General features: G+C 36.1%; 2 protein-coding genes across 5 annotated transcripts in view; both read left to right on the top strand.

Annotated features, from left to right (window-relative positions):
* Positions 1-5,172, top strand: part of EAF2 (ELL associated factor 2) — a 121,964-nt gene extending 116,792 nt beyond the window's left edge. For 3 of the 4 annotated variants that reach the window (XM_082624784.1, XM_082624783.1, XM_082624785.1), the window contains one exon: positions 4,604-5,171. In XM_082624784.1, coding sequence (XP_082480910.1) covers positions 4,604-4,650 — 47 coding nt within the window. In that variant the 3' untranslated portion in view covers positions 4,651-5,171. Of the gene's footprint in view, positions 1-4,603 lie in introns of all 4 variants that reach the window. The other variant, XM_082624786.1, reaches the window with a different exon arrangement.
* Positions 5,173-10,213: 5,041 nt separating this feature from the next.
* Positions 10,214-25,215, top strand: part of SLC15A2 (solute carrier family 15 member 2) — a 38,056-nt gene continuing 23,054 nt past the window's right edge. The window contains exons 1-7 of the mRNA XM_082624770.1: positions 10,214-10,466; positions 12,306-12,393; positions 12,997-13,138; positions 21,114-21,206; positions 22,294-22,393; positions 24,228-24,318; positions 24,596-24,673. Of these exons, the coding sequence (XP_082480896.1) occupies positions 10,329-10,466; positions 12,306-12,393; positions 12,997-13,138; positions 21,114-21,206; positions 22,294-22,393; positions 24,228-24,318; positions 24,596-24,673 (730 nt within the window). The 5' untranslated portion in view covers positions 10,214-10,328. The remainder of the gene's footprint in view (positions 10,467-12,305; positions 12,394-12,996; positions 13,139-21,113; positions 21,207-22,293; positions 22,394-24,227; positions 24,319-24,595; positions 24,674-25,215) is intronic.

The following is a 25,215-nucleotide window of genomic DNA, read 5'->3' as shown; positions in this document are numbered from 1 at the left end:
AACTGAACAGGAGGGCTTCCCTGGTGGCACAGTGGTTGAGAGTCCGCCTGCTGATGCAGGGGACACGGGTTCATGCCCCAGTCCGGGAAGATCCCACATGCCACGGAGCGGCTGGGCCTGTGAGCCATGGCCACTGAGCCTGCGTGTCCGGAGCCTGTGCTCCACAGCGGGAGAGGCCACAACAGTGAGAAGCCCGCATACCGCAAAAAAAAAAAAAAAAAAAAAAAAACTGAACAGAAACAAGACAAAAAGCATTGTAGACCAATTTCACTTAAGAACATGGATGTAAAATTACTAAATAAGATATTAACAAATTGAATAACCACTGTACTTAAAACAAGCAAGCTAAATCATGACCAAGTAAAGCTCATCACAGAAATGTAGGAAATGTTCAATATCTGGAATTATATCAATATAATTTACCACATTAACAGATTATAGGAATAAAGCCATATGATCATTTCAACAAATTTGAATTTGACAACAGTCAGTATTTATTCATTTTACAACTTTTACTAAAGATTGAACATAAGGGAATTTCCTTAACGTTATAAAAGTTAATCACAAAGAACAAAACTACTGCCAACATTATACTAATAGAGACTCCAGAAGCATTTCCGTTAAAGTCAGGAAGAAGACAAGGAGGACTAATATCATGATTTCTATTCAACATTTTACTGAATTTTCTAGAAAATGCAGTAAAACAAGTGAAAGAAATGAAAAGAAGAATCGGAAACAGGAAATAAAATGATCCTTATTTGTAGACAATGTAATTGTCTACATAGAAAATCCAAAGGAATCCACAAACTCTAGAAATAGTAAAAGAAGTTAGAAATATTTTGGATGCAAAAATGATATGGAAAAATCAGCAGCAATCTTGTTATACAAGTAGTAACCACTTGGAATTTCTTTCAAAAAAGTAGTGAATTTCTTTGCTTGATATATTTTATCCAAACTTTAAGTTTCTTAAGAGGAAATAAACCCTTTTTTATTGTTACTGCAGTCATCCCATTTTCAACCTTAGCAGACTCAACACTCTCTTTTATAACATATATTTAAGTCCCCTTTACTATTCTGAAATGAATTTCATAGCTTAATATCATCTAGGCACATACATCTTTGAAAATAATTAATGTAATATTAAGACAAAATAAAAATAGTTTATAGTAAAGTAATAGATATTCTACTTTGTAAATATTCAGGCCTGGTGAGACAACATAACAAAGTGCCATATGTTTGCACTTACTTTTAATGAATATATTTGGAATAAAGGGAAGCAAGGCAATATTCAACTCATGTCAATATTTTTTCTTTTTATTTATCTTGTTAAAATAAGGACTGGAAAGGTATATACATACATATTCATAGAATTGCGTACACAGATAAGTTTTGAGGTGCTGTATTGCTGACCCAAAGCCAATGAGCAACATAGATATCACTGTGTTTTCAGAAACAATTAAAAAAAATCTTTGTAAAGGTCTCAAAAAAAAAAGTAGTCTTCTTTCAGTTTACATGATAGTTGCATCCTTGTAAATTTCAGAGAATTTTATGTCTGTGCAAAAGGATACTTTTAGTTTATAAAAATGCAATTAGTTCTGGCCTTAAAATTATAAACAGATCTCTCAAGTACATGAGTATCCCACTGGACTTTCAAAAGTTTTACAGAATGTAGAAGGGTTCTTTATTGTTTACAACTGGTCCTTGCATTACAAGACATTTAAGATTCCTAAGTTCCCTGTTCACTAAATGCCACTAGCAATCTGCAAATCACTGGGACAAGCGACCCCTCACGTACATTTCTGTAACATCTCCTAGGGGGCAGTATTGCTCTCATTGAGAAACATCGGTTTAGGTATCTGAATACATTTGCTATGGGTATACTCTTTTTTCCAAGTCATAATTACCATTTTGATTGAAAACATATTTCCTTTACTAAGCATCTCATATTCAAAGGCTAATCTCATATCTTCAAAACTGAACATTTCAACCAACAGCATGGTAATGCTGTGCTTATAACCTCCATAGTATGAAGTCTATTAAGAAAAATGGAACTCAGGACATTTGGATTTGTGTCACTTGAGAAACTCATTTTATAGGCATCACATCAGGATAAACATTCTTATGCCATACAATAGTTGTATAATAAGTAGAAACTTAAGCCTTGAAAATAAGAAAATGGTCATGTGAACCAGATGCACAAATGAAGCTTTAGCAGGTTTCTTTATCAAGTGATGTAATTAGTTCTGGAGTTCATGCAGTGGACTGAGGTATCTTACAACAGTTTATATATGGCCTAAAAAGTACTCATCTTAAATTGGATATTAACTTCAAAATACGCCAGCTTTTGTTGATTGTGGAGTAGTTTAAAAATACAAGAGTTTGTTAACGATTGTAATTTACCACCCAAAAGATTTATCCAATCCTATAGCTTCAAATAAACCCCCTGTAATCAATGACTCCCAAATCTTTTGCGGCTGTAGCCTCTACCCTGAGCTTCAGGCTTGTATATCCAATTGCCTATACCATATATACTTGAATATTTACTAGGTATTTCAAATGTACCTTGTTAAAAATTGAACTTATGATTTTTTTTTTTACACAATCTTGTTCCTCTGGTTTTTCTCATCTCAGTAAATGATACCACCATTTATCCAGTTGTTTAGACCAGAAATCTTGGGGGTCATCCTTCACTTTTCTCTTTCTCTCATGCACTAAGTCCAGTACTGTTGATAGTCCTGTAAGCTCCATCTTCAAAGCAAATTATAAATCTGACCACTTAGCACCACCTTCACCTGAACCACCTGAGTCTAAGCCAATATTACTTCTTTTTTCCCCAGTTTTATTGCGATATAATTAACGTACAGCACTGTATAATTTTAAAGTGTACAACTGTTTAACTACATACATCTTGAAATGATTACCACTATAGGTTTAGTGACTATCCATCATCTCATATACATAAAACATTAAAGAAATAGGAAAAAAAATTTTCCTTGCAACAAGAACTCTTAGGATGTACTCTCTTAACAACTTCCATATATAACATACAACAGTGCTAATTACTTTTATCATGTTATACATTACATCCCTGGTATTTATCTTATAGCTGGAAGTTTGTACCTTTTGACTGCCTTTTATCTAATTTCCCCTCCCCCCAACCCCCCACTCATGGTAGCCACAGATCTGATCTTTTTCTCTGAGTTTGTTTGTTTTTGAAGTATAATTGACCTACAACACTATGTTAGTTCTTGGTACACAGCATAGTGATTTGATATTTCTGTACATTTCAAAGCGATTACCATAGTCTAGTTGCCATCTGTCACCATACAAAGATACTACATAGTTACTGACTATACTCCCCACAATGTACATTTCATACTTGTCACTATTTTAAAACTGAAAGTTTGTACCTCACCTGTTTCTCTCCTCACCCTACCTACCTCCCCTCTGGCACCTGTTTGTTCCCTGTATTTGTCACTCTGTTCCTTTTTATATGTTTTGTTTTTTAGATTCCACATATAAGTGAAGTCATACAGTATTTGTCTTTCTCAAAGCTGATATTATATCTTACATGAGAAACTGCATAGACTCATAACTGTTCTCCCTGATTCCATGTTTCCTCCACACCATTATAGTCTATTCACTGATATACAATAGTGTTCAAGTCAGTTGCCTGTTTAAAATTTTCCAGTGAATTGAATTCCCATTACATTTCAAACAAAATCTAAAGTTTTTTCCATGATCTACACACCATGGTCTTCTGGATATCTTTCTGACCTATTTCCCTACATCCTCTTCCTCATTCATTTCACTCCAGCCACAGGGGTGTTCTTGCTGTCAGAGAACACAAGAAGCATGCTTTTGCCTTGGGGCATTTGTATTTGCTTTTACCTGAGCCTGGACATTTTCCCCCACCTCTGTATTTTCATTACTCTCTCTCTACATTTGGATCTCTGTTCTAATGTCCCACCTTGAGGAGGCATTCCTAACTACCCTATTTAAAATAACATCTCTCACCACTCTCCCCAGACGCATCTAAATAGTGTAATATTTATCCCTACTTAGGATAAATATTACATTATATATTTGTTTATTGTCTGTCTTCCCCACTGGAATGTAAGTTCCGTGACTGTAAGAACATGGATGAATTACAAAAGAATCAATGATGAGGTACTCTTAACATATACTGCTTAATGACTTTGACTGAATTTATAGTAAAAAATTATACGTTTTTTCACTCTTCAAAATAGTCTGATCTTCTGAACCACATTTTCTCCTCATTTCCTGATGTAATTAAATCAGTGGTATAAAAGAAGGGTGATGTTGTTATGTGAAAGAAGACAAATATCAATAGATGCCAAGTGGTACTAAAACTATGCTGAAGATTGGTGGTTTATTTTTTCTTTACAGGTAATATTAATTCTTTGAGTTGCTACTGATGTGACTAATAATCAGATTGCTTATCCTATAATTTAAAGACATAATGTTGGCTAAACAGGATCACCTTGGGGTTATATTTTGTAAAACATCTATGTTATCCAAAAATATTAAATATTAAAATATTAAATATTCAATTACTACAGTTTTCCTTTTTTTATTTTAGGAAATGATTTGCAGCTGAGTGAATCAGGAAGTGACAGTGATGACTGAAGAAATATTCAGCTATAAGTATAAAATTTATAAGACATGTGACAATTTATTTTATATTAGGAATAAAAATTCCTAAGACTGAGGAAAATGTATCTTAACTTTGATGATAAGAGAAATTTAATCTGATTCAGAATTTTCAGTTGATGTTACATTTTTTACCTTTTATGGGTACCGGCATTTTCATGTGTTTTCATTTAATCTTAACAAAACTCCTAGGAAGTTTTACAGATGAGAAAACAAACTTCAGGGGTTAGGTTACTTGCCCACATACTGTTAACAAGTGGCAGATCAGGGGTTCTGAAGTTCAGGTTCAGTGTTCTGTTTTACCACACTGCTGTTTTCAATTGTGAATGGCAAAACTGTTGATTTATAATAAATGTCCTGGTTTTAATTACATCTCTGAGCCTTTCTATCTGATATTCCTTAAATTTTGGTTGAAAATTAAGCTAAAATTTAGGGTAAAGGTGAAGCTAAGTAATTGTTTTAATGAAACAATTGTTCTCTTATCTCTCACACATTTTATCATGTTCTCTTATCTCTGATACTTTTTAATCATTTTCTTATTTTGCTTTTCAGAGTAAAAATAAGCATTTATGTTAATGAGATAAAGAATTAATATTTATACCTGTAACATCTTTGAATTTGGGGGAAATGATAAATATTATAGTTGAGAGTCACTAACCAGCAGCAAGTTCTTTTTTTTAATTAATAAACTTTATTTTTAAGAACAGTTTTAGTTTCACAGCAAAATTGAGCAGAAAGTACAGAGAATTCTCATATACTCCCTGTTCCCACACATGCACAACCTCCCCAACTATGAACATCCTGCCCCAGAGCGGTACCTTTTTTTTTTGTATAATTGATGAACCTACACTCACACACCATCACCCAAAGTCCATAGTTTACATTAGAGTTCACTCTTTGTGTTGTACGTTCTGTGGGTGTTAACAAATGTACAATGACATTTATCCACCACTGTAGTATCATACAGGATAGTTTCACTGCCTTAAAAATCCTGTGCTCTGCCAATCCATTCCTCCACACCCCAACCCCTGGTAATCAGTGATCTTTTTACTGTCTCCTTAGTTTTGCCTTTTCCAGAATATCTTATAATTGAAATCATACATTATGCATCCTTTTCAGATTGGCTTCTTTCACCTAGTAATATGCACTTAAGTTTCCTCCATGTCTTCTGTATGCCTTAATAGTTCATTTCTTTTTAGCACTGAATAATATTATTACATTGTTTGGATGTACCATTGTTTATTTATGCACTAACTGATGATAATATAAGCCTGAAAGTAAGTTGGCTACAAAGGAACAAAAATCAGTGGGCTTTGAACTATTCCATAACACTACACTAAAACTCTAAAGTTAATAAAGCTGCATCAGCACAAGGTATAAGTGTGACCTATGAATTATGTATTCATCAGATATCATCTACAGTTTGGCAAGAAGGCATTCTTAGACATGTCAGAATTCAGGAATTATATCATTCACATATCATTCATATAATAATTACTTTAGTAATTTCCAATTTATTAAGAGATGAATCTAAATTACCAACTCAAGAATGGGAAAAATATTATAAAAATATATTCTAAAAAGGTTGAAACCTTCTTCACATGGACTGACTCAATTCGTAGGAGTAGTATAATATATAATATATATTATTATATTGGGTTGGCTAAAAAATTCGTTTGGGTTTTTCCATAAGATGGTATGGAAAAACCTGAACGAACTTTTTGGCCAACCCAATATTTATTATAAATAAATATTTATTACAAATATATATAATCTTACCTGGGTGGTGGTTGTGTGAGTTACATATATGTAAAAAAACAGTGGAGTTTTACACTTAAGATTTGTGCCTTTTGAGTTACGTTTAACTTTAAAAGTCCACAAAAAAAATCAGTAGAAAAAATATTTGCAACATAGAGGGTGGCAGAGCTTTAATATAAATGATATAAAGGTAGATCTTACAAACTTACAAGAAGGGGACAAACAACTCAATAGAAAAAAGGGAATGAATCTGCAGTTCTGAAAACTGTAAAAACATTTTTGTCACATCAGTCTCACTTCTGTAAATTCATTCTACAGAAACATTTGACTTATTTGCAAGGTTATTATTACAGTATTATTTATAATTGCAAAAGACTTAAAAAATCTGAATGTGAACCTTTTTTTATTGATTTTTGAAGTGATTTATATAGTCTGGACACAAATCCTTTGACAATATATGTAATATGAGTATTTTCTCCCACTTTGTGAGTTGTCTTTTTACTCTTCATGGTATCTTTTGGTGAACAAAAAAGTTATTAATTTTAATACTGTCCCATATATCAATTCTTTTTCTTTTATGGTTACCATATTTTATGTCTTATTTAAGAAATCTTGGCTTATCCACAGACATAAAGATGCTGTCTTATGTTTTCCTCTAAAAGCTTTAATTTTTTAAACTTTGACAGTTAGATCTATAATCTATATTGAATTGGTGTTTATGCATGGTGTAAGATATATTTACACCATGCATAAAAACATGGGTAAACATATTTTTTTCCATCTGAGATCTAGATGGTGTTTTTTTAGTTGAAAACACCGTCATTTCCCCCACTGCACTGCAGTGTCAGTTTGTCATAACTGATGCCTCAGTATATGTGTGGGTCTTTTTTCTGCACTCTGTTCTGTTGCATTGGTTGCCTTATCTATCTTTGTGTCTGTTCCACTCTGTTATAATTACTATAGCTTTATAATAGGTCTCCTACTGGTTAGTGCAAATCCTCCACTATTGTTCTTCCAGATTGCCTTTGCTATTCTTCGCTTTTTGTATCTCTATATGAATTTTAAAAATCAACTTTTCATTTTCTACACTCACAAAACCTGTTGGATTTTGTGTTGCAATTATAGATTGATTTGGGGATTACTGACATTTTTGCTGGGCCTTCCAAATCATGAGCATGGTATGTCTCTCCATTTATTTAGATCTTTAATTTCTTTCAATAATGTTTTAAGAGTGGTTAGTATTGATGTCTTAGACATCTTTCAATAGATTTATTCCTAGGTATTTTTTATGCTATTAGAGCTAGTATAATGTTTTAAATTCCCTTTTCTATTTGTTTTTGCTGATATTTAAATACAATTTATTTCTATGTGATGATTTTGTATTCATACACCTTGCTAAACACATGTTCTCTTTTAATTTCATATTTGCCTCTTCTCTCTGACTATATTAGTATCTGTCATTTTCAGCCTCTTTTCTGTACATGATTGTAAAATATCACTCTCTTCTGTCATAATCATTGAGGTCACAAATATTTTTTACTCTTACCACTGATATTTTAGATTCTTTCTCTCTATTATTTTTTTTTATCTTTCAAGAGTTTGTACTCATTTCTATTCAGGAGTTGCTTTTCTCTTTGATCTTTTCCCTTTTATCCTTCTGTCTGATTTCAACTTAGCAAAAATGATGGTGTACAAGAGGCATCTTGGTAAGATAGAAAAGGCTCTAGAATAGGTCTTGGAGGCTGGGAGGCTCTTCTGTAATATTCTTCAGGCTAGACTAGGAAAAGGATTTCAAACCAGTGTTCACCAAATCCCTATTATAAGAATTACCAGAGATGCTTATTAAAAATACAAGTTCTTAGATACCTACTTAGATCTATTCGATAAGACTTTTCAAAGCAAAGGCCTGTAAATTGTATGTGGTGTGTGTGTGAATTGCTGTGGAAATATGTAGTTATAAGTATATATACAAATATAAATATATATAATGTAATGTATATAATGTATTATATATAATATAAATGTAAATATATATATCCCTAAGTGATTTTTAGCATCAGGGAAGTTTAGTTTATGTAGGACAAGATTAAGATTCCTTCCATCTCTGATACTATTCGATTTTATAAATGCTAGCATTGTATTGCCATAATCAAAAGAAGAATTTCACGTAAACAAACGAGTATCAGAGAACCAATGCCAATACTCTAAAGTCTGGTATTTAGGGCACCTATAAGCACAAATAAATTGGTGCCTTGCCTACCGGTGCTACTCCATCTGCTCTGAGAGATCAAATGCTATTCCAGAGGTACAAGGCCAGAGCAGGGGGAGCCAGTGATATAATTAGATCTTAAAAGCATCTGTGCCCCTAGTGACTAGTAAGTCAAGACTAGTAAGTTTTGACTGTTCATTTGTTTTGTATCCAGAGTCATTAACCAAACTAGGTCAGAAAGGGCAGTACTTCCTGAAAGAATAACTGTAGCTTAATCATTAATGTCAGAAACAGAAATGAAGTGGACCCTTCTTTGGGTAAAGGTTGGTGGGAGAGAAGCAGGAGGAGGAGTGAATAGAAGCTGGGAAAACATGGTCAAAGTCTAAGATGGAGTTTAGGGAGGAAAGGGTAGAGTTTCTCCTGGTCTTATTTGTCAATAACTCAAATAGGTAATGTAAGAATTTTATGAGGGAGAGAGTCATAGGTTCTCATATTCTAAAATAAAATAATTCATTCTCCTGTTTCCTGACTTCTTTTTTGGTTTAGTCCTCATTTTTCTTATTGCTCTCTAGCCATTCTTTTCCTTTTTCTTTTGATTGACATCTAGATGGGCACCGTACTCTCTTGTTCTTTTACCTCTTTGACTTAGCAAAAATAATACTGTCTAAAATGTATCTATCATTGTCATCTCTGTTCTTGTTTCTCCTCTGATAAGAACTAAATATTATGTTCTGGAGTCATTTGGGAGTCCATTCATTGAAAATTAAGAAATATGATGTTTATAATGGTTCCTAGAAAATAACTGGCTCATAGTTTTTACACAAATTAAATTTTATTTACTAATGAAATGATGGATTCATTTTGAAGTGAGAAAGTGAAAACACAGGGAATGAATTTAGCAAAGGAGAAGAATGATTCCCAAATGTACATCACCAACCCTTTCCTTTTGTTTTCTTCAGCTCCACCTCTTTAATTGCTTATAAGACATTTCTAGTTGAACTTTATTATGTTGAAAACCAAAAATCAACATTTTATGTATCTCTCCAAATTCTGTTTGGAGATAACTTTCCCTCTTCGATGCATTTCATTTCCCCTACATTACTATGTTTTTATTTCCATAGTTTCTATTTCTAAGTAATGACCACAGGCATTACTGATACTAATCTGTAGTGGCATAGTGAAAATTCCAGATCTGCCACTTACTGGCCACATGACTTTGGACAAATTACATAACCTCTGGGGACATTAGTTCCTATAAAATGGGGATAGTAGTAAGAATTAGAACATGTAGATATAATATATATGTGTGTTTGTGTGTATAAACCTTCCCCACAATAGGTGTGCAAAAAATGGTAGCTATTATTACCCTGAAATCGATTTCAAAATCTGCTCTAGGCTATGCTCCAGGCATTGTATTCTTAACTAATTTTCACTCATTTGAAATTTTCCAGCATTATACTGTCTCATCCCATGATGTGTTATTCTCACTTCCCTGTGACATAAACATTCTTTTGAACTAGTCTGAGACCCAATCCTTTCTTTTTCTATAGCTTTCTGCTTTGCAGGCGGCTGCTGACGCCTGACACCCACAGGGTTAAACCTAGCTGCTGAAGCCACCCCCTCTTCCCCTCCCAGTCCCCCTTTTCACAGTAGCCTGGCAGCTGTCCCAACTGCCTACCGAAGCCAAATGCTTGAAGAGAGAGAGAGTAAGGAGCCAGCCATGAATCTCTTCCAGAAAAATGAGTTCAAGGAAACTCCTTTTTTACCTGTCTCCCCTGAAGAGGTACCACCTCGACCCCCCAGCTTTCCAAAGAAGCCATCTCCGGTGAGTCCTCAGATTCAGTTCTGTCTCTGGTAGGAACAGACTTACTCTTTTGGTTCTCCTTCTTGGCCCCTGGAGCTTCACGCTGAGCTGTGTTAGAGTATTAAAAACTATTCTCTCTTGGAGTTAGAATTAACCTGTAAACCAAACCTAAACAGAAGTTTCCTTTAACTTAGGAGAGGAAGCAGCAGGAAGAGGTAGTCAGAGTTCTTCAGTTGGTATCCAGGACTTGGCTGTATTTCATTGTATATTCTGAGTTTCTCTGGGGTGGAAAAAAAGCAATTTGAATGTCCAGGGAAACTTGGCAAGTACTCCTTTCTGGAGAACTGTGTGTGATTGTTCTTTCTTCACCAAAAAAAAATCTCAGCCCTTAGTTTCCCCTGTGCACAGAATCTATGCTGACCACCAAGAGAAGTTTTAGAATAGATCTAGTCTCTGTTACTGTGTTCCAGTTTACAGTGGGAGAAAGGACAGAGAAACAAGGAAGTAATAATAATGTTTTACTTTATACACTTGTTAAAGCACTTCCCAGTTCTTATTCAACCCTCATATCAAAATCCTGTAAATGGAGAGGATACAGACATACTAGCCAGTATTTACTGAATTCTTACTACAGGCAAAGAGGTAACTGTAGTAGTATTCTAGAGGTGGTAGTTTCTTTGGAATAACAAAACTGAAGTATAAAGCGAAGTGTAGTGACATGGCCTGGATCAGTATGTTAACACAGCCAGTGACAGTGTTACATAGCTAGTAGAAATGTGTTAACTAAACTTCAGGTTGCATGATTCTCGAGCTATGAGCTGGTAAGGTAATAAGACTAATTCATATTGTCTTCCAAGCAAGTTTTTATCATACGTTAATGTATATTAATATTTTGGAGGGTTGTTTTTTATATCCATGTGGATAAAAGAATGAATACATTAATTTATTTAGTTATATGCTTTCTGGTCCCAAAGAATTTGAGCCTGCTTACAAAGATGTGTGTACATCTTATGAATAAGAAAAGGCAATAAAAATCTCATGATAAGATTCGACTGAACCAAGGACACATATCTCCATCCCCCTCTCATATTGGCTGGGCTATCATAATGGGTAGGGATTTGAAATAAAACATGATGTTCCTTTTATTCTGACTGATACAGTGCATGAAATAGCATAGTCCTCTTAATGCCCAAAAAGATTAGCATGAAAATGTTATAGAATCTTTCTTTCATAGAAAGAATGGACATTTAATTTGACAAGATTTAAGAACTCTCTGCCCAAGGTCAAGGTGATCAGTCATCTTACCTTTAGCAATCTGTACTAGGCTCTGTGCCTGGCTTCAGTAGCCACTGAATGGGAAGCCTTCATATTGCTAGGATTTCTCCCAGCACAGTGAATGGGGCAAGTGGGAAAAGAAAGGTTAATCCGCACAGTGGAGCTAAGCAGGATACTGACATCTGAGTGTGACTGCCTGGACATCAAGTGCTCCATAGGCCAACTCTTTGTTCTGTTCCTGAAAATAAGTATGATTATTCTCCTACCCAGAGCCCCAGGCTTTTCATTTAGTACTTGTGGGAAGATGAACAGGTCCTGGTGTCTAGTATCAAGGAATGCCTGAGCAGTTTCATGTTAAATGAATTGAGGAAAAAAGTAATATTCAGAATAGCTTCTCACTGCTAAATCAGCAATGCAAGCACTTTCAGTGTGATACTGGCTGTTTCATGAAGAGCAGGGGCCATTGTTTCACGTGACCTATCATGGCAACTTAAAATAAATGATTTTTTTCTGTTGTGGAGCAATCTAATGGTTTAAACAGGGAAATATAGTTCATGCTTGAACCATTGCCTTTTTGTTTCTTAGAAAATCTGTGGCTCCAACTATCCACTGAGTATTGTCTTCATTGTGGTGAATGAATTCTGTGAGCGCTTTTCCTATTATGGCATGAAAGGTAATTTTGTGTCCCTGAGTCCTACTCCTCTCCACTCACTCTCACCCCATGTTTGTAACAACCTGTCTCATATGCACTTATTTCCCTTATCTACTCTTTCTGCCTTCATCCAATTGGTCCTTTCCTTTGGCGAAGACTTCCAAAAAATGCCTCATGGGATTTCACCTACTAAGTCATACAGGCCAAGAACAGAAAGGCCAAGTGAAAATCAGAACACAGCCTATGAGAATATAAGTGGAAAAACTCTCATCATCGACATTCCATTCTTCATTTCTGTTCCTCAGGTCTATGGGTTATATCATTGCTGGGAAGGAGAAGGAAGGGATATTAGAAGCTCCATGTTATCTTTTGGATTGGCCTAAATTATGCTATGTAGATATACACTGAAGGGAGGAGTATTGCATTTGTGTACTAAGCATAGCCCCATTCACTCCCACAACTCCAAGGGGCCCTGCTTCTACTGCCCAGCAATCACCCCTCATCACTTCACTGATAGGAGTGTTGAAGGTCAGTATCAACTTCAAAGACCATATCAAATGTTCTTTTGCTCCATAAATCATTTTAATGCATCTATTTTGTTTTGTCTCTCTTTTTTTGCTTCAGCTGTGCTGACCCTGTATTTCCTGTATTTCCTGCACTGGAGTGAAGACACTTCCACATCTGTATACCATGCCTTCAGCAGCCTCTGTTATTTCACTCCCATCCTGGGAGCAGCCATTGCTGACTCATGGTTGGGAAAATTCAAGTAAGGATGATGGGAGGTCACAGTCCAAGAAGCTGCACATGTTAATTGTGCAGAGACTATCACTTCTAGCCTCTTGCTTCCAAGCAAGAACATACTTATGTAATCCATGACAAATAAGAATCTCTCTCAGACTGACAATACAGAAAGGTTTTGTCTCTTATCAGTTTTTCCAATATTTTTATACCCTTTTCAGTCAGCAGCGTTTTTTTCTTTTATCTAATTTTAATCTTCCATTCTGTAATTTAAGACTAGTTCTTGTTCTGATCTCAGGTGATAGAGATTGCTACCCACAAGAAAATTTATAATTCAATGTAGTTATTTGATACACTATCTATCTCTTCTCTAGATTGAGTCATCCCAAAACTCTTACTATCTTCTTATGAATCCCTCTTTTTAGCTCTTTTACCATCTCTGTTTCTCTTCTCTAACCTCCTTCTGTAGTTTCTTTTTTAATAATATAATAAATATCTTCATGAGTTAGACTAATGGTCTATTCAGTTCAGTATCTTTTAAGTCCCTGAAAATAGCACCAAGAGATATGTTTGGGGTAGTGTTATTTTTGTCCCCTATAACATCATCCTCATGGGCTAGAGATGGCTCTTAGATATCCATCACTCAGGTATTTTCTGTGGACTTGTCTTCTATGGAATTGTCTAAATTAGCATTTCTCAAAGTGCATTCTGTTGAAAATTGGTTGTATAGGATCTAATGAATGTTATGTGGGAACATAAAGCTCTCATAGTCAAATAAGTTTGGAAAATGCTAGGCTGAATAAAGCTAAAATGGTATCTTTACTGCATGACTTCTTACAGCCTTTAACATGTGAATTCATACTATAAAATATCCAAGAACAGGTTATGGTATGTAGTATTTTCCAAACTTATTTAACCATGGAATATTTTTTCAGGATTTCTTGTGGACCTAGTGTTCCAAGGAATCCTCTTTAGTAAACATTGGTTTCTATCTCACTTTGGCCTAGATATATTCATTCTTCTAAAGTTTTTAATCAGCACCCAATGTAGCGCTACAACCACACCTTAGTACTAAACACAGTTTCTTGCCTTGGGAAAGGTATGGCAGGTGGCTGAGATCTATGTTTGCTCCTTATACCGAGTCCATCCAGATAGAGGGTTGGCACTATGTGCAGAAAGAAAATATAAACCATGGTATATAGTCTTCATTCAGTTATAGAATAAAGGACGCACATATATCATGTAGTAATTTTATTTATTTTTAAAATGACTTCCTTTAAGATTGAAAAAGTATAGATCCGAGATTTGGTAAGTAATAGCTTCCTGACTATTTCAGAGGAAATTTAGCAACCTCCACTTGTGCCCTCAATCTCAATCCTTTATGAGGTACTTTCAGTTTTTTTTTGAATTTATTTTTATTGAGGTATAACTTACATAAAGTACACAACTCCAAAAGTCTTAAATGTACAGCTGGATGAATTTTTACAAATGTATCACCATCACCTAGATCACTCTCCTTTGTGTCTTTGTACCCTCAGTACCTCTGTCTCTTTCCTTCAAATTCTTCCTCAGAGACACTCTTGTCCTGTACCTAGAAGCAAGGGCAAATATGAGACCTTTAAACAAACAAAATTATTGTTAACCTTTCTTTTTCTATCTTCTTTGTCTTATTACCACTACCTTCAGATTTTTAAAAGAATCACTTATTATTTGTTGCCTTCCTTTCTCTTCATTATCACTCCTTAGGGTAGAGTAATGTAATGCAGTGCAGTAGAATCCAATTAGATTCAACTTAAGCTGATCGAGTTTAATTCAGTAAATGTTTATTGAGCAACTTCTATTTGTCCAAAGAACCATGAGGGATAAAAAGATGAATAAGACATAATACATGCTTCATGTTGTTCATATTCAACTAGCTTTAATACAAAGCAGATTACGGTAAGTGAAATAATATATAGTATGTCATCTTTTTATCCTATTGAAATTCTCTCTAAGATCACTGGTAATGATCTCTTTGTTATCAAACCCAGTGGTCTTTTCTAAATTCTTATTCACTTTGAATGTGTTTTAACATTTTAGTCTGTTAGCACCCCTAAATTCTTGAAACTTCCTGGGCTTCTTTAACACTGTATTTTCTTGTTCTTTTACTTTTTTGGATTCTTCCTCATTTGGCTTTTCTTTTGCTTTTTGTTTACTTTACTCTTTCCTGAATGTGGGCATTTCCCCAGTGTATACCTTTTACCCTCTCCTCTTTCTCCAGATTCTCCCTCAGCAAGCTCTGTGGTGTCAATTTTACCTATATGCTAATGGCTCCTCAAACTCTGTAATCTTAACCTGTCACTCAAGCACCCTTATGCATTATAACTGCACATTAGCATTCATCTCCTGTATATTCCACCTTATCCTCTCTCCTAGCTTTCCTATACTCCCACATCCAATCAGTTTTCAAATTCTGCCAATTCTATTTCCATAATCTCTCTCACATTCTCCCTCCTCAACACTGAATCCCACAGCCATCAATCGCCACTACTCTAGTTTTGGTTTTCATTAGCCTCTAAGTTGGGCTATTGAAATGGACGTGTACGATGTTTTCGTTGCTTCCCATATCTTTTGTTCACAATTGAGTCTATGCACTACTGTCAAATTAATCTTCCTAAAAGAAATCTCTGTTCATATTACTACTCTGCTCAAAAATTTCTGCTAACACACTGTCTACTAATCTCATCCAACTTACCTTTCTGCTCTTATTGTCATACTCCCTTTCAAAAATATACACTAGAGAAAAACCAAATACTAATATTTACCTAATGATAAACAGGGACATTTCTTTTCCATGTCTGTTTGCATAGTTTCTACTTCATGGAATCTCCTTCCTCCCCAGCCTTCTATGTCCAAACCCTTTAAGGCTCAGTTCAAATTCCACCTATGCAATGGAGTATTCTCTGCCCCTCACCTTTCACCACTAGCCAGAAGTAATCTAAAGTTCTCTGAACTCCTTATTTTTTACCCTCATGTGACATTTACCAAACTCTGTCTTATCATAACTATTGTATATGAATCTAATACCTTCTTCAGACACTTAGAAGACAAAGTCTCATTTATATTTTTATCCACAGCACCTAGAACAGTGCCTGGTACATAACAGGCCCACAGCAAGTGTTTCAATTAATCAATTTATTCACCCTCAGATACTCAAATACAGGCACAAGACTGAGGTAGGTGTGGGCAGGTGTGAAGATGACTTATTTTGTTGTGGGTATTGTGATTGCTTTTTTTTTTTTAATCTCTACTTCAGCTACTTTTTTTAAATAAATTTATTTATTTATTTATTTATTTTCAGCTTAAAACCAGATTCATTTATTATATCACAATTCTGTAAGTGAGAAGTTGGAGCCAGTCAGTTGGCTCACAGGTCTGGGTGTCTCCTAGGTTGGACTCTGGGGAATAATCTACCACCAGCCTCATTCGTTGTTAGCTGAATTAATTTCCTTGTCATTGTAGGTGCTTATTTTCTTGCCATCTTTCAGGTGGAGGTGTCCCCTTTCCTTGACACGTGGTTCTTTCCATATTCAGGCTATCAGTATGGTGTATCAAACCCTTCTCGAACTTTGAATCTCTTCCCCTTCTGTTACCAGAGAAAAGTCTCTGCTTTTATGGGCTCATATGATTAGATCAGGCTCATCTAGTTAATCTCACTATCTTACTGTCAATTGTGTCATATAATATAACATAATTAAAGGAGTGACATCTCATTATAGTCATAGGTTCCAGAGATTAGGGTGAGACATCACTGGGGGGGGGGGGTGGATTTCAGCAATTCTGCCTGGCACCATGGCATACGACAATAAGGGGCAGTGACAAAGAGCATTCTTATGTCAACATTTGCTTTGTGCGTCGAGTAATAGCCTTGATTACCTTTGACACTTGATAATAATAAAAGAAATATTTTAGGGCTTACCTGGTGGCCCAGTGGTTGAGAGTCCGCCTGCCGATGCAGGGGACACGGGTTTGTGCCCTGGTCTGGGAGGGTCCCACATGCTGCGGAGCAGCTGGGCCTGTGAGCCATGGCCTCTGAGCCTGTGCATCCGGAGCCTGTGCTCTGCAACGGGAGAGGCCACAACAGTGAGAGGCCCGCGTACCGAGAAAAAAAAAAAAAAAAAAAGATTTTAAAATAATATGGGAATTTTTATTTGATGACAACATTTTAAATTAATTCCTGAAATAGAAGAACACTGACATTTGTGAAAATATGAGAAGTTCTGTCCATTTATAGTAAAGAAAATATTTCCTCTTTTTGAACAAAGATGATTTTTTGAAGCTCTATAAAAAAAGAAATAGGGTTATAAAAATAAGTCCCAAGGTTCCAATATATTCTGCTAGGTGTGTGACTTTCTGGATAGTTTCCTTTTTCCTAAGGAAGGAGCTATTTGAGCATCGTGTAACTTTCCACCATTAATTCTCTTGGAGCACAGAATTATCGCCTCTGTGTATCCTCTGCACTGCATCCAGGGCAACCACACTCACATATTAAGGTAGCAGGCCCAGCATTTATCTATAAATTTAGAGCCTTTCTTACTGTGAAAACATCATGGACTAATAAAAAACATCTAGGAATTGTTATGAGTTGCCTGAGATACTTTCCCCATAAATTTTAAAATTATTACTTAATTTTGATATTTCTTTCTTTGGAAATAGATTCTCTGTTGATTTTACAAGAAACCATAAATTCTTAAAGAGTCATCAGTCAACTGTTAGCTTTGCACTATTTCAAGCGAATGACAATATTACATGATAATAAAGTAGTGAACTTCTTAAATTAGACATGTGCATTAAAACAAACCCTTCCTGGTTGGAAACCCGTGACTGTCATTAGCCACTTTAGTATCACAGCAGGTTACACAAATTATTATTACATTTAATAAGCATTCTGACAAGTTGAGGAATTCTTTACCTGCATTCAGATCACACACAGAAAATGATTTGAAAGCATTTCCTGCCTTGAAAACACCAAAGCAAATCAAAGAAATCAGCTCCAATCTTATCTTTATCTTGACTGTGTTGGGTCTTCGTTGCTGTGTGCGAGCTTCCTCTAGTTGCGGCGAGCGGGGGCTACTCTTCGTTGCGGTGTGCGGGCTTCTCATTGCGGTGGCTCTCTTGTTGCGGAGCACGGGCTCTAGGAGCATGGGCTTCAGTAGTTGTGGCACACGGGCTCAGTAGTTGTGGTGCACATGCTTAGTTGCTCCATGACATGGGATCTTCCCGGACCAGGGCTCGAACCCATGTCTCCTGCACTGGCAGGTGGATTCTTACCCATTTCACCACCAGGGCAGCCCTGTGGTTGCTTTTTAAATCACAAAACTCTTTGGGGATGAATTGGTATCTCTTTCTGAGAGAAAGTGAGTTGGAGAAAACATGAGTAACTTGTTCTATCGGGGTGTGTGTGAGCTCACATGTACAAAAACAATGATGACAGCAACATAAGAATATAAGTATTTAAAACTCCTCTCCTTTTCTTCAGATGTTATCTTCAGGATGAAAAATATCCTATAACATTAGAAACATCTGAATTTAGTAAACAACTTCTATTAAAAGTGCTTCCTCTGTTTGCAGTTGCAGAATCATAGCTTTGTTAAGAGAAAATGGGTATCCAGGGTCCCTCACTCTTGTATAAGGAACTCCCTATGTCAGCAAAGAGGTGAACCTTCCTTCAGGGCTACACACAGGAAAGAGTAGCCAGTGGATATACAATGGAAAAGAAAATTTTTAAGTATGGACACTGGCTTTTTATGATTTCTGTAAACATCTACTGAGAGGGTTAATTGCATGCTCAGATGCAATTTTTGATGCCTAGTTGCTTTTAAGAGAGAATAACATTTTTAGTCATAGTCCCTAGTGTTGGTTTTTACCTTGTGATCTGTGACTGTCACTCTGGACTCCTGATCATGGCAATCACTAAAAGCCACTCTCTTAAATGTGTTTATTGCCAAATATGCTTTTGGATGTCTTCTCTACAATTTCTTTTTTTTTTTTTAGTGTGTCTATAGCATGTCCTTCCCCCACTATTTTTTTTTTTTTGTCTCGTCAGAGCTGACCCTCTTTATGCTAGGTCTCTTCCTCTGCCTCAGAGGAAGTATGAATAATAATATATGCCTACTGCACATACTCCTTCTCAGATCCTAAGCTTTAATTAAAAATGTCTCTGGCTTTTGATATTCTTACTGTTAAATAAAATTTAAAACTTCTTTCTCTTTCCTTTCCTTTTTCCACATTAACTTGTTCATGATAAAACTGAAGGAATGCTGGGCTGTAAGAAAGTAGAAGTTCTAGACCTAATCCTAATACTAATTAGAATGTCACCTTAAAAATATCCTTTGACTTCTCTGGATTTCACTTTCCTCATTTGCAAATGGAAGATTGGTCAAGTCTATCTAAAACAGATCTGTGTCCTGTGGTTGGGATTGTAATGACCCCAATGACTCCATTTCAAATGCAGAATTTCCAAGTCTCTCTTGACTTCTCTCTCCTTCTGTTAAAGTTCTCTACCATTAGCTTCCTGTCTTATATTCTTCACATTCTAGACTAATTCCCTGAATCTTTCACCTAGGAGGTTGCCTGTTTTCCTTTTAAGGCACTTATACTTCTCTCATTCATTTAGTCCAACAACCTGATATTGCCCTGTTCTCCCAATGCAGACTATCACTCCAGCTCAGACTCCTTTTGTTTTTTCTCTGTGATGATTTAGCATAGATCATCTACTTTGTGTTCATAATTGTTGGGCTTTTTTTTCAATCCCTTTTTATTCCCTTTCTTTCTATTCATTCTTTTTATTCCAGTGAAGGAAACTTTTCTCCAGAAGACACTACAAGGCCTTTTGGAAAAGGCTGCCCCCTCCCCTAATATTAATTAGCCCTGGTTTAGTCACTCAGCTTTCTTATCCCCTGCTTCCCATTATAAACCCTCTAAGATCCCTTCACTGGAGAGCCAACCTAGGAAGATTAGGCATTTAGAATGAGAAATCCACATTCTGAGATTTCTGACATCTCCAGCCTCTCTCTGCTACTTTCATTCCATTCTTTATATTCCACATTAGCATATAACACTTCAAAATCACAGAAGTTAGCTATATAATTTCCAAGGTTCCTTCTAGTATTAATATTCTACTTATATATAAAGAGAATACTGGTGTCTTAATACAAATAATACACATTGTATATTTGGTAGTATGCCATGTTTCAGTGTGTATATCTCTACATATGTTCTTACTGGAATTCCTCACTCTTCTACTTCATGTTTGTCATTCAGATTTTTTGGAAAAACGGCATAACAACAAGTCCCTATCAACTGCATGAGCTATATCACTGGACAGTCTGTTCAGAGACCCTGGTTCCTTTCTTACCCTTGGGAAATTGTCCATGAGGAAACTGTGGTGGGGATTACAATTAACCCAAGTGTTCAGACTGAACCTGAGAGCCCTTTACCTCTCTATATATCCCAGTGATTGTGTTTAGAGAAAGTTCTTTGTGTTAACCATCCCTTTTTTCCTGTTTATGTGACATTCTTTCTTGACCCTTATGGATTTCTAGAGCCAAAGACATTCCTTGGAAGAAACCTCAGGTCAAAGTATCCTGTTCTTCTGGTTCTCCTTCCTTAAAACATTATCGCTGGCTACAAATCCAACCTGGTCATGACATATCTACACAAGATCAGGGGTACTCTTTGTTTGTGTGGGGTTAGTGAGGGAAAAGAGAGAGCAGGTATGAGAAAGGAATGTCCATTATCTCTAACACTACAGGGTAAAGAGTTACTGTCTCTTTTTCTAGACTGTTTGTTTCATTCACTATTATTATTTCTATTTGCATATCTCAGGTAATTCTTTCCTTCTCCACCCCCTCCTCCTGCCACTCCATTTATCCTGGCACTGAGAACAGTATGAACTCTGAGTCTGTAATTACTCAAATCTCTGAATTCTGTTTGTAGACTGACTGATTTAACTCTCTCAACAGGACAATCATCTATCTCTCCTTGGTGTATGTGCTTGGCCATGTGATCAAGTCCATGGGTGCCTTACCAATACTGGGGGGACAAATGTTACACACGTGAGTAAAATCATGGAATAAACTAAACCACTTTTCCTCCATTGGGCAGGTAAATGTCTCACACATTCATTACAGATGTTTTTCTGTCTTCTTACCAACGATGTCCCTTTATTTTCCAATCTGTTTTAATACCAAATTGGTTAAGGAAAAAACTTTGACCAGTTGAACTCTTTCCTGCTTTATCTGATCTCATTGGTTTTTATTAAATGTTTGGGGACTAGTGAATGCCCAGTTAGTATCCTTTTCATAAAAACTCTTCATGTGCTTGAAGACATTAAAACCTTCATGCCCTCCTCATCTATTCACCCATCCACACATTGTACCTTTACCAGAGTTAAAAAAAAATTTCTGTGATATTTCCTTATAATACATTGTAGAATTCATTTTCAAAGCTTGGGTTATTTCCATTTATGTGTAGCTCCATATATTCCAGTTGCTCTATCCCTCTTTATTAAGCTCTTGATGCTTATGATGCCAGAGACTCTTGATAGATTCTGATGTCTGTTGGTTCAGTCAGTAGAGAGGATTAGAGTTGTTCAAGAAGCAGGTCATACATATTCATGTTTATACTGTGCCTATATGTGTATTTTCCAATGAGTTAAGAATTTTGTTTGAAATTTAATAAATATTAGATACCTCCTTATTTTTGTCCCCTCAGAAATCACTACTCCTATTAGTTATGACTAGTTTAACATTTTATTTTGTGGTTACTAAGGATATGTGGGATAAGGGTTCACAAGGTCATTCTATTGAAGTGTCCCTTTGACTAAGACAAGATTGAGAACCAGTGCTTTAACTTTGGAGTTCCTTCAGTATCTGCTTCTATCTGTTGTGCACAAGGGGTAAATGAAACTATCAGGGACAAATCTCACCATGTAATGTATACTTTCTGGCAGAAATTCAAGGATTATAAGTGTACTTGAGTCTCCCCTAGAATTGAAGGCATATGGAAAATGCCCACAGTGTAGAAATGTGAAGGAGGTCTTTGCCCTTGTACACATTTTTTTTTTCTCTTGTAGCTCTATATTTTATTTCTACAGTTGTGTTTAGTATCAATATGGTTAGTACTCTCACCTCTCCATTTCAGAGTCCTATCAATGGTCGGCCTGAGTCTAATAGCTTTGGGGACAGGAGGTATCAAACCCTGTGTGGCAGCTTTTGGTGGAGACCAGTTTGAAGAAAAACATGTAAGAGTCCTGTAATTTCTGTGTTTTCAAGAATGTAGAACAGGCATCAAACGGCAGGTAACCATTTGCCAAGATTGAAGTGATCCACTAGTCAGATCATATCTGAGGAGCTGCGTTCAGTGCTGGGTACTGGTCATTAATAGAGGGAAAAACTGCAACATTTCAAAGGAAAGTGACCAGGGTGGTAGATGGACTAAAAGATGCTCTTATGAAGAAAAGTTGAGGGAAATGGAGATATTTATAGCCTGGATAAGATAAGAATTAAAGAGAATATTTTAGCTGTCTATAGATATTTGAAGGATGTCAGTAATTAAACCAAAGATCAATGGCTGAAAGCTATAGGAAGCTAGCTTCTGGCTTGATGGAAAGAAAAACTTCAAATAGTTGGAAGTAGTGAGTTTACTCTCACTTGAGGTACTTAAGAAGATACATGGTAATCACTTTGGGAATGGGAGGTGATGAGTAGTACGGAGATGATTTAAGCATCTCTAGCTTTGAGATTCTATGAAAGGGGAAAAGGACCATTTGGAATAAAACAGAATGAGTTTCTCTAGATGAACCTGTCTGGATGATCATTCCTTCTTTTCCTAAATACTTGCCACTGTCAGTGGGAGGGGAAAACAGTGTGAATAAAGGTAAAAATGGGCCTGTATAAGGAAGCAGTGACAACTAGGCAAGGGAAGTAGTCTATTCTTAGATCAGCCAACATTTCTAGCTTCCTCTTTTTTCCTCTCAGTTTTCTTTTTTGGCTGTCTTCATGTATTATTCCCTCTTCTGTAGCTAGTTACCATGTTTCTGGGTTTTCACTCTGTTCTTTCTCTGTGTCCTGTCTTCCTTCATGTCTCTAACCCTTCAGACCATTTGAGTTATTTTATATTCTTTATCTGCCTGCGGGTCCATAGATCATAATTGCTTGCTGATGTTGGAGAAATAACCAACCTCTGGCAAGTGGGATTCTATGCACAATGAACTATTCACATAGATTGGTGTAATGAGTTTAAATGGGGACCAGAAGAGGAAGCAAAACACACCATAAATAGAAAATGAGTATTGTGCTGATGTGTCAGGAAAAGACCTGGGGCATCAGAATGAAGCACAGAAGTGCACAATGAATAAAGCATCAGCAACTGTATTTGAAAATTGCTTCACTTTGTAACTGCTCCACAAAGATATTTCAATAATAGTACAAACCCACCTCCAGGTTTCCACCAGCCATTTCCAAGCCCACAGATATCCTTTTATACTCTTTGGCAGACTTCCCATAAACATTAGGTAAATTATCCTGTTTGACGGACAGTTTACTCCACTGTCCCATGTTCTAGTCCTATTCCTACCACACATTCCACAAAATCAATTATTTGGTCACTCAATCACTTAATAAATTCAGTTAATAAACACTTATTGTCTGTAGTGTAACAGGTACTATACTAGTGGGGATTACAGAAAATAATAAGATACAATTTCTGCCCTAAAGGAACTCAACCTACAGAAAGAAATAGACATTTAATGCAAAGAAACTAATATTAGAATAGATATGTATAGGACACAGTACATAGGCATAGTGTACAAAATGATCATTTTTGCCAAGATAAAGGGGTAAAAGAATGTTTAAGATGCTTGTACTAGGGTTTGAAAGATAGATAGGGAAATGTTTGTCTGGGGTCAGCGAGCTATGTGTTAAAATATCTAATATGATATTCACATACACATTCACAGAGGCAGTGCCTGAATCTGTCTCTGTGTATGTACCTCTTGCTTAGTCTGAACATGAGGTGGGGGGTGGAGCTAGGAGGCATATTGCACTGATGATTTGGCCTTTTTTTTTTTTTTCCAGGCAGAAGAACGGACTAGATACTTCTCAGTCTTCTACCTCTCCATCAATGCAGGGAGCTTGATTTCTACATTTGTCACACCCATGCTGAGAGGTTGGGATCTTTTCTGAGGGACTCTGTATAAGCTTTACTCAGGCCAGCCAGAAATCTGTTCAAGGCTTCCTCCTGTCCATCTTCTCCTTTTATAAGAGTTTGAAAATCTGAGAGAATTTCTTTTAATCTTGCTTTGTCTGGCCCAAAAGGATTGTGGATTAGGTGATGGGAAGAAAGAGGATGGCTATGTCTATGACCTCAAAAACCTGAGCTTACAGAATAGAACGTCAAAGACTTAAGATTCAGTTTTAATTTGTTTTGTTTTGTTTTCCTGTAGGAGATGTGCAATGTTTTGGGAAAGACTGCTATGCATTGGCTTTTGGAGTTCCAGGATTGCTTATGGTGATAGCTCTTGGTAAGTGCAGTGGGGCAAAGGAAACTAATAGCCACTGATGCCTTCCACATGTAAAGCATGATGTAAGCACTTTACACAAACTATTTCATTCAGTCCTCACACTAACCTATTAGGTAAGTGTTATTGTAGGGGTTTTCCCTAGACATTGGAGATAAATTAACTGAATAAAGTCAGAAACCTCAAAAAAAAGTGCCCAAGGTTACATAACTAATAAGAAGTTTCCTAGAGAGCTTTAAAAAAGACTGATCCCTGGACCCTATGTAGGACTAATTAAATCAGGATCTCTGTGGTATAGGGCCTTGGCATCTGTAATTTTTTAAGTATCTAGGTGATTCTAATGTGTAGTCAAGGTTGAGATGTACTGATCTACACTATAGTATATAATGAAGCAAGGAACATAATTAATCCTTCCTTTTGAACTAGCTTATTTCATCTGATGGTTATTTATCTGGTAATTGGAAGACTTTTAAAATTCGTTGGGCCTTTTAAAGTAGCTTCTAGGTTTAGCCGTTTCTACCCTGCTCTGCAATGCTCCCAAGAAG

Source organism: Mesoplodon mirus, assembly GCF_964341445.2.
Source record: "Mesoplodon mirus genome assembly, chromosome: 6".
Classification (NCBI taxonomy): domain Eukaryota; kingdom Metazoa; phylum Chordata; class Mammalia; order Artiodactyla; family Ziphiidae; genus Mesoplodon; species Mesoplodon mirus.
This window is presented reverse-complemented; position numbering and strand designations above follow the sequence as displayed.